The 12,408-nt window shown below is 39.7% G+C and overlaps 1 protein-coding gene across 8 annotated transcripts in view; it reads left to right on the forward strand.

Annotated features, from left to right (window-relative positions):
* The window catches only part of RTEL1 (regulator of telomere elongation helicase 1), a 44,288-nt gene that overhangs the window by 10,519 nt on the left and 21,361 nt on the right, over positions 1-12,408 (forward strand). For all 8 annotated transcript variants that reach the window (XM_026796013.2, XM_074553532.1, XM_074553533.1 and 5 more), the window contains exons 15-23: positions 2,394-2,471; positions 3,290-3,371; positions 6,587-6,719; positions 7,039-7,152; positions 8,505-8,545; positions 9,294-9,379; positions 10,146-10,223; positions 10,916-10,993; positions 12,177-12,320. In XM_026796013.2, the coding sequence (XP_026651814.2) occupies positions 2,394-2,471; positions 3,290-3,371; positions 6,587-6,719; positions 7,039-7,152; positions 8,505-8,545; positions 9,294-9,379; positions 10,146-10,223; positions 10,916-10,993; positions 12,177-12,320 (834 nt within the window). The remainder of the gene's footprint in view (positions 1-2,393; positions 2,472-3,289; positions 3,372-6,586; positions 6,720-7,038; positions 7,153-8,504; positions 8,546-9,293; positions 9,380-10,145; positions 10,224-10,915; positions 10,994-12,176; positions 12,321-12,408) is intronic.

Genomic DNA, 12,408 nt, shown 5'->3' on the forward strand with positions numbered 1-12,408 from the left:
GATTTTTACCCAGGTTGTTCTTTTGTAGTTCTGGTCTCTCTTTTTGGAGATGCTGTATTTAAATTTTGGCTGGGCTTAGCATCCACCAGGTGGAGCTGGGTCATTGAACTTGCTTGCAGCAATGTTGGGGAATATGAGATCATCTCATGAAGTAACAAGAGAGGCTAAGGAAAAAAGCAAACAAAAGATAATTTAACAGTATTTTTTCCCATTTAATTATTAACTTATGAGATGTCTGAAACAAAAGTCTTTTCAGTTCCATAGGAACTGAATGTGACACTTGTAGGTATCCACATAATGCTGTCATCTCCTTTTAGTACACTTCCAAAACTTTGTTTATGAAAATCCCAAGCCCCATAAAATTCAGACATGCAGTGAGCCTCTATATTAGACAGTGGTTTGTCTGATATATGTGTGCACAAAGGCACCAGAGATTAACACCCTGTTTAAAACTGAAAATGAAAACTTTATTCAAACCTTGCAGACCTGTATGATAAAGACACGTCACCTGGGTGTGTTTTAAGTGGTCCTGGCAGGTTTGCAGCACTGAACTCTGAATGCATGGGTGTTTGTGGGGCTGCATTCACAGTGGCATACACAGGATTTCATTTTTCTAGCAGTGGTTAAACAAAACCTTCATGTGTGTTCCAGTACAGTAGTAGTGATTTATGGTACCAAATGGTTTATACTGGGAGAGGTTGCTGTTCTGAGGGAAAGCCAAGTGAGCCTAATTTAAATTGGTTTCTCAGGGTTTTAAAGCTGAGAGATGAGAAAATTCAGAAGTAGAAACCAGGTCCCCTGATCCCAGAGGACTGGGAATAATTGTCTGTGTGTGCTGTTTTGGGCTGTGGATAGATAAAAAAGGAGATTTGACTTTGGAGGAGAAAGCTCAGATCCCTTTTTTGCTGCTGAGCACATGCACGTGGACAGTGCCTGCAAAGGATCTGCCAGGGGACAGTTTGCCATCTTGAGATAGGAGGGACATGGACAGAGTTTGCTTCTTGCAGGGCCTTGAGTCTTAATTTAACACCAGCTTGTATTAATTAATAGTAATTGTTTTTCTTGCTTGTCAAAGAACACTTACCAAAATGCCTTTTGTGCGCCATATCTTTGGCTATTTTTCAGGAGTAAGTATTTCCAGGAATTGTGCCTTTTTTTTTTAATTGCTAGGGAACATCTTGTAACTAGCTGATACTCTTATGAGCTTGGGTAATTCCTATCAGTGTCTGGAGAAATTTTGTTTAGAAAAATTAACAGAGTTGTAAATATTTGAGAACCACAGCTGTTTTCACTGAAGTTGCACTGGGATGCTTTATGTTTGAAAGAGCATCATCTGTAGTCGTGAGACATCACATGCAGGAAAGGGGGGAAAAGCATAACTCAGATAGAAGCTTTTAATTTAATGTATGGACAATTAGATATGATTACAACTGAATTATTTTTCTAAGCAGAGTTATTAGCAGAGGGACCACAGATGAAATTTTAAACTGAAGGAACTCAAAAAGCTCTTCTATGCTTGCCTGTGACTGATCTCCTTAGAGTGTTTTTTTTATCCACAGTCAGAGTCATGAACAGTGTGAATAATAACATTGTCATTTATGTAGTTTGAGTATGTTTAGATATTGACTTGAAGTTTTTGGAACAGTGAGAGCACCATGTGGGGAGCAGGAATTGCCTGGAAGAACCACCTTTATTCAAGAGTTATCAAATAAGACCTTGTTGTCTTATTTGATAACAAGAGTAAAGAAAGAAATTTAAGGTTATTGCAGCAGTAATGTTTGTGGAGACACTTCTCCTTTACCAAAAGGATGTATGTGTACGTATGTATCAAAACTAAAGTGGCCACAGGACCAGGGATGTCATTGTCCCTCTGGTCTGGGCAATGGTGAAGTTTCACCTGGAGTCCTGTGTGCAGTTCTGACCCCTCATGACAAGAAGGACATGGAGGGCTGGAGCATCCAGGAAAGGGAACAGAGCTGGGGAAGGGGCTGGAGCATCAGAGAGGCTGAGGGAGCTGGGGGGGCTCAGCCTGGAGAAAAGGAGGCTCAGGGGGGACCTTCTCACCCTCACAACTCCCTGACAGGAGGGAGCAGCCAGGTGGGGGTCAGGCTCTGCTCCCAGGGAACACGGACAGGATAAGAGGACATGACCTCATGAAGTGTCAGGGGAGGTTCAGGTTGGACATCAGGAAGAATTTCTACATGGAAAGGGTTGTCAGGCATTGGAAGGGGCTGCCCAGGGTGGAGCTCCCATCCCTGGAGGTGTTTGTGGAACACCTGGATGTGGCACTCAGTGCTCTGGGCTGGGTGATCAATCACAGCTTGGACTCAACCATCTCAGAGGTCATTCCCAACCTAAATAATTCTGTGGTTCTGTTTCCCTGCATTTTGCAGACAGTGTTCAGCATGGATCCCCCAGAAGGAGTCACAACAGGGTTCCTGCCACGTCAGGCAATATCTAAATATTACAAGGTATGGGAGCTTTTGTGTGCTGTGTTTTTCCTCACAGCATTTAATGTCTGTGCTTTGTGTATCTCAGCCTTGGAAGGATGTGGGTAGTACAGCACATGATGTTGATTACAGGGAGGAAAAAGGAGACCACAACCAAAAAAAACCCACCAAAGGAATGGTATTTAAATTAGATTCTGAAGAAAACCACAATTTAAAAATGAATTTGTAAATTAAATTTTGAAAGTGCAGCAAATGGAAATGTCAGAAAATTTTGAAATTGGGTATTAAACAAGAATCAAGGTGTTCTTCCAATATTGTATTTTTAGTTTAGCCCAGTGCTAAGCAACTGCAGCAAAACCACTGAACCTCCTCCCTGAAGTTGTTTTAATTTGTTTAAAGTTTGGAATTTATGGGATGTGTTGCTATGATGAATTTTAGGAACAGATCTTTTTCTAGAGATCACATTTAGACTTTATACTATTTTTGTTGCCAAATGAAGCAAATCTTTCCACTATGATAGTGTTCTACATTTGATCTGTGTGGTTTATGCTGGTGGAAATACCCAAATATTTGGGTGCTTGGTCTCTGCCCATGAAAAGCTGCTCCCATCATCTGATTCAAAAATGACTGGTTGGGTGGTGATGCACTTTTTTGCTCATGGTTACGAAATATTGAAAGCAAAATAGAAAAGAAACAGGAAATTTATATAACCTTAGTAAAACTGTAAAAGTGGCAATAATTGCATTAATTACTCTTAATGTAGGCCAGGTTTTTTTGAGGGATGAAGTTCAAGTTCATTTCTGCAGCCGTTGCTAGAAGTGTTTCTTACTTTCCTTCAGGTACATATTCATGTGGATAATGGTAATCAGAAAAAGAAACAAAGGACAGATCTCTGGAACTCATCATCTTCTAAAAGACAAGGTATAGGACTGTTCTTGGGGAGATTCATGCAAAAGCTGCCTTGAAAACTCATCAGCTGCTCCTTTCTGATTCAAATAGAAGAGAACAAGTGCAGCTTCATTGTGGATTCAATGAGCTGGGGACAAGCTTTTCACTTTTATAGTCATTTCTGAAGGGGAGGTGGCATGTGCCATCCAATATAAGAATTTCTTGTACCATTGGTGGTTTGTGCACTGCTGGAGTTCTTTTAGGACAATGATTCTGGTGGAAGAAAATCATCTTCATCATGGAATTGTTGTATTGGTGTAGAGAAAATCTTCAGAGCAGCCAAGAATGGGGAACTCTCCTCCAACCCTCAGGTTGCTACTGAGGTTCATTACAGGTTCTGTTCTTATACAAGCTGGATTTCTCTGTACAACTGTGTTGACTTAAACACAAAACTGGTGTTGAATAAGGCTGTAACTGCCTTTGTCAAAAAAGGGGTTCAGTTACAGTTTTGATGGCAAAAATGTTTGTCAGAGGTGGTATAAGAAATTCTATTCCGTTCTCTGTTGAAATTATTTACATTGTGGAGGTGTTACAGTTTGTTTGCTCATTTTTGGAGCTCTGTAGAGAAGTTTCATGTGATGTATCAGAGATCTTGTCCAGATCATGTGAATTCTTAGGCAGAAAATACCTTGCCCTGGGGCATGTTTACCTTTTCTGGGATCACCTGCTTTGTGGAACTTCCTATTTTGAGCAACTTTCAGGGTGTGTTGTCAGTTCTTGAGAGTTTCAGCTCCAGCTATACTTTCCAATCTCCTCCCTTCTCAGTCTCCTCCCACCTGTTTTGTTCCTTATGCTCTGCAGTTCCCAGTATCTGGAATTACCTCAATATAACTGAGGTAACTTCAGAACCATATATTTGGAAGAAAAGAAACTTGGCCTCTGAATCAAAGGCTTATCCTAATGCTCCTATAAAGCAGCATCAAGCTTGGCTTTGTTGGACTGCAGCATTCATTCTTTCTGATATTTTAATTTATTTTTTTAATAATTAAGTTAAAATTTTCAATTTAAGTTGACATTTTCAATTACAGAAGGCAGATACAGATCCCTTTACCTAAGCTTTCTTAACAGAACACTCTTCAGGGACTTTAGTAAATACTTTGTCTCATAACTAGCTACTTAATTACTCAGTTAAGTGCTCATGAGTCTGTAATTATCTCTTTCATGGTAGTCCTTCTTTTAAGGGCAAAAGTAACATTTTTCAAAGAATGAATTTTCAAGAATTTACTGGGTTTGCACATAATAGCCCCTTAAATGTTTCCATGAAATTGGTGCTGTTTAGTAATCTCTTAATGCTGTTTTCCTGAGATATTCCTCAACTGGAGTTTTAAGATGCAGGAATAATTCTGAGTGGATTTGGTTACAGATGGGTGCAGGAAGAAGCTAATACAAACATTTTTAGGTTAATTGCACAATTTGGAAGATTTATACACAGAAATACAAAGCAGTGAGAGAATTCTGTGACTCAGTAGATGGATTCTGATATATTTGTTTTTCAAATAAGAACAGTATTTGCAAGTACCTGTGTAACACACATGAGTATGCTGACATTTGTCCTTTATGTAAGCCTAGCAGAGGCCAGACATGATAGATGGAGTCTCTGGTTTCCTGTAGTGATGGAGAAAATGGTCTAGAAATAATTCAAGCATTTAAGAACAGCTGTTTTCCAGGGATTTTGTGGAAATTGTCCACTCAAACATCATTCTCTACAAAGTAGTTGGTGAGGACAAGGGGCATAGCTTGGGGTAGCTGATGAGATTGCTGCCTGAGTCATCTGGGAGCAAATGCTGTTTATGTCAACAATATTGGACTGTTGCAGTTTAACATTTGCTCTAAATCATCATGTTGTAGACTATTAGTAAGCCATTTCTCCTTGTATTAGCTGTCCTTGTAGCAGGAATGGAAAAAGAGCACAGCTTTGTTTAATGCCCAAGAGTTCCTGCTGGTGAATGGGACCTTGAAAATGGATTTATTGTTGTTAAGCTTAAAGACATAATTGCAGCACATCAGGCTAAAAATGTACAGCAGCCCCAACTTGTCCAGGAGCTGGGAACTGGTGCCTGGCTGAGTTACAGAAATGTGTTTCCAGCTGAGCACTGGAGGAGCAGACATGAGGGGCTGCTGTCTTTTTCCAGGCCATCCCATATCAGCCCAGTTTGGTTTTGTGCTGGGATTTCTTGGGTTCCTGGCTGAGTGACTTTGCTCTTATCTGTAGATACTCACTGGCTTGTCCAAACTAATTTGCACCAATTTTTGGTGTGAGTGAGAAAGATAGGGAATCTCCTGAATTTTGGAATGTGAGTCTTCTAGAATTTGGGCATTGTCTGGATAGGTCTGTCCAAATGAGATGGAAGGATAAAACTTTCAGCTAAATGTTCACTTGTAATTCTAAGCAGTAAGTGACTCACTGGGCAAGTCTTAATGGGGATTTCCTGAAAGAACCAGCTTTTTCTTTTGGAAATGAAGGCTTTGATTGACTTGTGTAAAATTCAAAGAAATTCACGTGATACTTCGGTGAGAGGTATTTATTTTTTTTACTGAAATGAATCATGAAAAGCAGAAACAGAAACTAAAGGTGATGTTTGATTTGGCTGCTCTTGTTCTTGACATGGATTTTCTTTTCATTCCCTTGTGCCTGTGTCTCTGTCAAGCTGATGCAGTTTTCAGCAAGCTTGAGCTGAGCAATGAAGGAAATTACTGATGTGATTTATTTATTTTTCTTAATATTCTTTCTGTTGATAACTTACATATTTTCAGAGTCACACACTAAAATACATATATGTGTGTGAATATATATATACAGATATGTATATTTGTCACCACATCCCACAGAAGATTTGAGCAGAAATTGAAATGTTTGTGAGTTGACTCTGGGGAAAGTGGGAAGTTTAGGTGAAAGATTTATAGCCTATATAGTTACATACGAAATTCCTTATAGATAAGGGGTTCTTTTTTCAAGCCAGTGCAAGGTTGGACATACTCTCTTGTTAGATTATGAGGAAGCAGTGATATTTTCATTAAAAGTCATTAAGTCTGGGAAGAACCAAAGCAGGAGATACCATACATCTGGAATTTTGACTTTGGATGCTGTCTGGTTTACTCTCAGAAGTTCAGGTGCCGTGTGCCATATGCTGGTCATAGTCCAGTTTTTCCACTTTGATTTCTTAGTGTTTTCTCTTTATTTAATGCAGGGAAGACTTTAAGCTATTGGTGTTTCAGCCCTGGGTACAGCATGCACGAGCTGGTTCGCCAGGGAGTCAGGACAATCATCCTCACCAGTGGGACACTCTCCCCCCTCTCATCATTTACCATGGAAATGCAGATGTGAGTACCTGGGTGTGGGACACTGCCATTCCTGAAAGATGCACAATATACTCTTGTGGATTTAGTTTTTATCTCAGGATTTTAAGGTCTTCTGTTTGTCCAGAGAAGCTGTGGCTCCATCCCTGGAAATGTCCAAGGCCAAGCTGGATGGGGCTTGGAGCAGCCTGGGGTAGTGGAAGGTGTCCCTGCCATGGAAGGGGTGAAATGAGATGAGCTTTAAGGTTTCTTCCAATTAAACCATTCTATGACTCTATGGTTCTGGAACTGGTAGGGAATCATATAATGGGTATGACTGGGATCTTCTTCCTTTTTTCTCCAGCCCTTTCCCTGTTTGCCTGGAGAATCCTCATGTAATTGATAAACACCAGCTCTGGGTGGGGATCATTCCAAAGGGACCTGATGGAGCTGTGCTTACTTCCACCTATGAAAGAAGGTAATGAACTTCCATGTGGAATCCTACTTGGAAGTGGTTCCAACGTTGAGTTCTGTTAACAGGAGTATGCCAGCTAAGTAAGGGATCTGTAGTGGTTTTCTTGGATAAATGCTGAATAACAACACCCTTTAACCACTCCTATTGAAGGTCTGGAAGGGATCAGGCACTGATATTCCTTGATGGCCCTGGCCAGCCTCAGCTGGGATTGCACCCACAGCCATCCCCCAGGAGCTGCACTGAATCCTATCCAATTTTTTTTTGCTGAAGGCTTAATTGACTTGAAACATGACTGGCCTTTGCAATAACTATTTTTATATTTAAAGCTTGTCACCATGCCCAGCCTCTCTTTCACCTCTGGATTGCCTTCTTAAGGAAAACATGTCCAAATATTTGTCAAGCTTTTCATCATCATTTTTCTTGCTTGTCTGGTCTTCCATCTCTTTGTCTCTTTCTATCTCTTGTTCAGAGTTGGCAGTGCTTCTGCTGCCAGCAAAGGCCAAATATTCCACGGAACTGGAAAGGGACTTAGCAATTGTAATGGTTTTTTACAGAGAAGTCATAATCTGGAAAACCCTCAGACTGCATTTCTTATTTTCAGAAGCTTTAGTGTGCCATTTCAGTGTATTTCTGTTGAAGATACTGTATTTTAAAGAAAGAGGGTTGGGGATTCCACCCCTCTAGGGCTTTTAGAACATGGGGATTTTTTGAAGGAAAGGGATTCACTGTGTTCACTCTGTTTTGACAACATCTCTGTGTTGATACTGGTTTTTGTATGTCCTATAAAAGTATATATGTTAGGTTTTTTCCCTGCATATATAAATTTTCTGGGAAAACAGTACACAAAACTACAAGGCACTAAAAAAAAGGATCATAAAGGCATGAGAGAATAGGGGAGTTTTCAGTCAGGTGTGGAAGAACATAAATAACCCTGCCCACTGGAGAGCAGAACTTCTTCAGCCAAAGACAAAGTGATTTATTGAGTAATAACCATAGTAACCAAACTATTTGCAGCAACACCACACCTAATTGTAATGTTAGTCAGGCTTGGCAGACTTCCTGGCAAAACTCTCACGTGTGTTGCTACTCATGTGGCTGCCATTTCTACCTGAACATTTTGAAATATTGAAGCTTAGATCATCTTCAGAGCTATCAATAAGAATATTTCATAGTATTAATAAAATGTAGTTAAGGTATTGTTAATTCTTGCCCTCGGTGTTGGTGCTTGCCAAAGAAGGGAGAGCAACTGGCAGTCTAGAAATTTTATTTTAGATGAATGTCATAGGAAGCCAGTGTGGGATGAAAAACGTAGAAAAGGAAATGCAATGGTGTTATTTGATTTTTCTTCTTTGTAGGTTTTCAGAGGATTATTTATCTTCTCTGGGGAAAACAATTGGTAAGTGAAGTGTGTGGATTTTAGAAATGGGTTCATGCCCAAGATATTTGGAAATTTAGAAAGGAAAATGCTAAAGAAGTGCAGTAGGAGAAAGATAAAGGATTGCAGTGCATAGCTTGCTGCTATCAGGTTTTCCATGTTTCTCCTTGCTCAAGGCAACTGGCTGCTGCAATAGCACATTAAATTGAGTCCCTGGTTTCATATTTCCAAGTCTGGACTTCTGTCAGGAGTTTGTGTTTGGATCAAAAATGTGGTTCCTAAACACAGTCAGAAAGTGGCTCAAACTAGGAAATCAATACCCAGAGATGATGCAGCAGAGCAATTGAGAATCACAGGAAATCAGTGCAATTTTTTGTAATACTTTAGACTGTGCCAAGCCTGCCTGAAGACAGCATTTATTGTTTTGGTAATCTTTTATAATAGAATTACAAAGTCATAACACATAAGGACAGAATAAAAGATCATCTGTGTAGCTTGGCTAACATGATTGAAAAGAATCAGTTAAATCTAGAAATGCTTGAAGGATGTGGAGGAGAAATGAAAGCTAGTTTGGCTTCAAACTTACACCTTGACAAGATTATCAAATTATTTTAAGAAATTGAACAACTTCTAATACATAATCATTCATGTCAAGAAAGTAGAAAATATTTGGGAAAGAGGCCACACTGTTGTTTTTCCTCTGCAGTCCATGTTCTCCATCCCAGGATGAAAATGCCCTGAGCTGCACTCTTGTCTTCTCTCCCTGCAGGCAACCTTGTGCGAGTTGTGCCACATGGGCTCTTGGTGTTCTTCCCATCCTACCCTGTCATGGATAAGAGCCTGGAATATTGGAGAGTATGTTCATTGCTCTGCCTTTGTTAGGTGGTTTGGTTACTTGCATCAGGCAGCTTGTAGTTATTCCATTTAACTATGTTAAATTAAAAACCTTCTATTGGACGTGGTTGTTGCTCATGGAAGGGAGTTGGAACTAAATTATTATTAAGGTCCCTTCCAACCCAAAATGTTCTGGGATTCTATGAAAAATTTTTTGTTAGTAAGTAAATTATAAAATCTGGAAGGCAAAATCTCAGGTAAGGCTTCTTTTATTTTGATCACAATATACTGAAGTGCAGTGCTGTAGAAACCAAACTTAAAAGAATCTTAATATATTATTCCATCTGATGTCACATTTTATTTAGTTCACTAGACCTTTCTCTGAAAAAAGGAGGAAAAAAGTCCAATATGAGCATTTCTTCTTTATTTTTAATTTGCAACCATTGCAGCTGTAACTTCTGGTACTTCTGTGCTCATGAGTTGAATGTCCCTGGTGAGATTTGCCAGAACAGTTTTGGTTTAAATGCTGCTTGAAAAGGCAGGGGCAGAGGTTCCATGCTGTGGAGTGGGACTGGGAGGTGGGTGCAGCAACTCTCCCATCTGCCTGATGCCTGAGGTGCTCCAACTGCAAGGAATCACTGATAATGCTCTCAGGGGGTTGCACGTTTCTGCTCCCATCTCTCCCAGTGTTTGGCAGGAGAGGAGCAGGCTGTGGTGAAGAAGTGTTTCTGTTCTTGTGGAGTGAGCTCACTTGGCATTTCTGATCTGCTCCTTCTCTTTCCAACAGGAGCATGATTTCGCCAAAAGAATAGAAGAAGTGAAGCCGATGTTTGTGGAACCCAGGAACAAAGGAAGCTTTTCAGAGGTCGATTATTTCCATTACATACTTTCATCATTTTCAGAAATTGTTTTTATGTTTAATGACCTTTTCTAAAGTGTGTTTGGGTATGAAACACCCCAAGTTTTGGCCTAGAGTGAAAGTAAAACTCTGACTAATACTTTGAAGTGTAGTTTTGCTGTGCATCCTTCCTTTCCTCTCTTGTCTGGCCATGCAGGGTTCAGTCTTCATTTAAATCTGGTGACGTAAAGCAGCCAACACACACAAGTGCTGAGTAATCGAGCTGGTGGAAAGCTGTCACTTCAGTAGACAGCATTTGTGAATGTTCTGCAGGACTTTTCCTCCCAGCTCATCCTGCTTTGGATGTTTAACAATTGTACAGTGTCATCCTATTTATTTATAGCCATTCTGTTTGTTTCTTGGAATAATTAATGTTTATAATTGCTTTCCTGTTGTGTCTATTTTACTTAACAATCTGCAGAAACCCAGGATGGTCCATCTTATCAGAAGTACCTGAATTTTTTTGTGCTTACCCAGATGTTTTCTGGATTTCACAGTGATATGAGGATTTTACTGAGAAAATGGCTTCTCACACTTGCAATTAGTTAAAAGTAAAGACAGTTATACTATGCCAAATTAATCACAGTTTAGATCTTAGTGTACAAAGATCTTAGTACAGGATAATACCATTCTTCCTCTTAAACTTGTTTGTATTTTAGGTTATTGATGCCTACTATGATAAAGTTGCCTGTCCTAAGTCCAATGGAGCTGCTTTTTTGGCAGTGTGTCGGGGCAAGGTAATGTAACTGAGAGTTTGTTTCATCTGAGGTCATATTATATAATTGATAAGAAAAAAACTTCCTTTTGGATTTAAGTACCTTTCTTATTATTCGACTGTAATTATATACGGGGAAAAAACAAGTGCTCTGAAGCTTTTTCAAAATTAGGTCACATTTCTGTGTGATTCACTCTTGTTTTTATTGGAGGGACACATTTGATTTCTCTGAAGTGGATGAGCATCATAATTGCATTTCATGTAGGCTGCTCACTGAAAACATAACCCATTAGATGAGAGCAGCTGTTCTGGAGAACTGTAATGAAACAAGTTAAAACAACACTGTTGCAAACCAAACATAATGCTTAGCCTTAAAACACTTGCTTTATTAACTTCCTGTTCTGTGCATTTGATGGCCTTTCCTTTGCATCTTCCAGTGCTGGTAAATTGACTTATGTTTATCAGTGGAAATACTGGTGAAATTACTCTTTGAGCCTTTTTGCTGCTGTTTACTGTATACCAGAAGAAGTTACAACTTCTTTTGCAGCTTTGGTCCCAGTCTCCAAAGAGGCTGTTGAAGTGAAGAAAAGATGTGGCTCTCTCAAGTATTGTTGCTGAGATTTGGATAATTGATTCAGCTGAAAAAGAAAACAGCTTTTTTTTTCCTTGATTTTTTTTTTCAGTCTGTTCAACTTTATTCATTTCACAAAGTGATTTGCCAGCACAGTGAGCATGTGTAGGACACATGAGTGACAGATACTTGATGGAATGTCAACAGCACAGCTGCTGGGCATGGCACTATGGTCTGGTGAACCTGGTGGCTTTATGTTATTGCTTTGAAGTGATTCTGTTAATTTTTACTGTCAGAGAAGATTTGCTATGTTGTTATGTCTTGTCAACAACTCCCAGGGTGTGAAAGGTTTAAACAAAGGTGTTGACATGTTCTCAATACAGCTGATATTATCCAGGAACAGGACAGCTATGAACAAGGTTTGCTGAGCTGTTCTTTGGCAGAGGAAAAAGTCAAGTTTAAACTCCTGGTAATAAAAGAAAAAAAAATCTAGTTGAAATTATTCATTCATGCTATTGATTAACTACACAAGACCAGGGAGTTAATTGAATGGAGAAAAAGGGCCAATAACTGCTGAATTGCTCTGAAATGTCACTGCAAACTCTATTGAGGATGGAAAACTCTGTCCTTGCAGGCCAGTGAAGGCTTGGACTTTGCAGACATAAATGGACGAGGAGTCATCATTACTGGGCTTCCATTTCCCCCTCGTATGGAGCCCAGAGTCATTTTGAAGATGCAATTCCTGGATGAGATGAGAAAAAGTGGTGCAGGTGGACAGGTAAGACTGGGCAGCTTCTCACTCTTGGCTGTTTGCATGTTCTTGTCATTGGTTCTCTCTCTTGTCCCAGTGGGTTCTGGCTTTCCAT

Source organism: Zonotrichia albicollis, chromosome 17 (assembly GCF_047830755.1).
Source record: "Zonotrichia albicollis isolate bZonAlb1 chromosome 17, bZonAlb1.hap1, whole genome shotgun sequence".
NCBI lineage: Eukaryota > Metazoa > Chordata > Aves > Passeriformes > Passerellidae > Zonotrichia > Zonotrichia albicollis.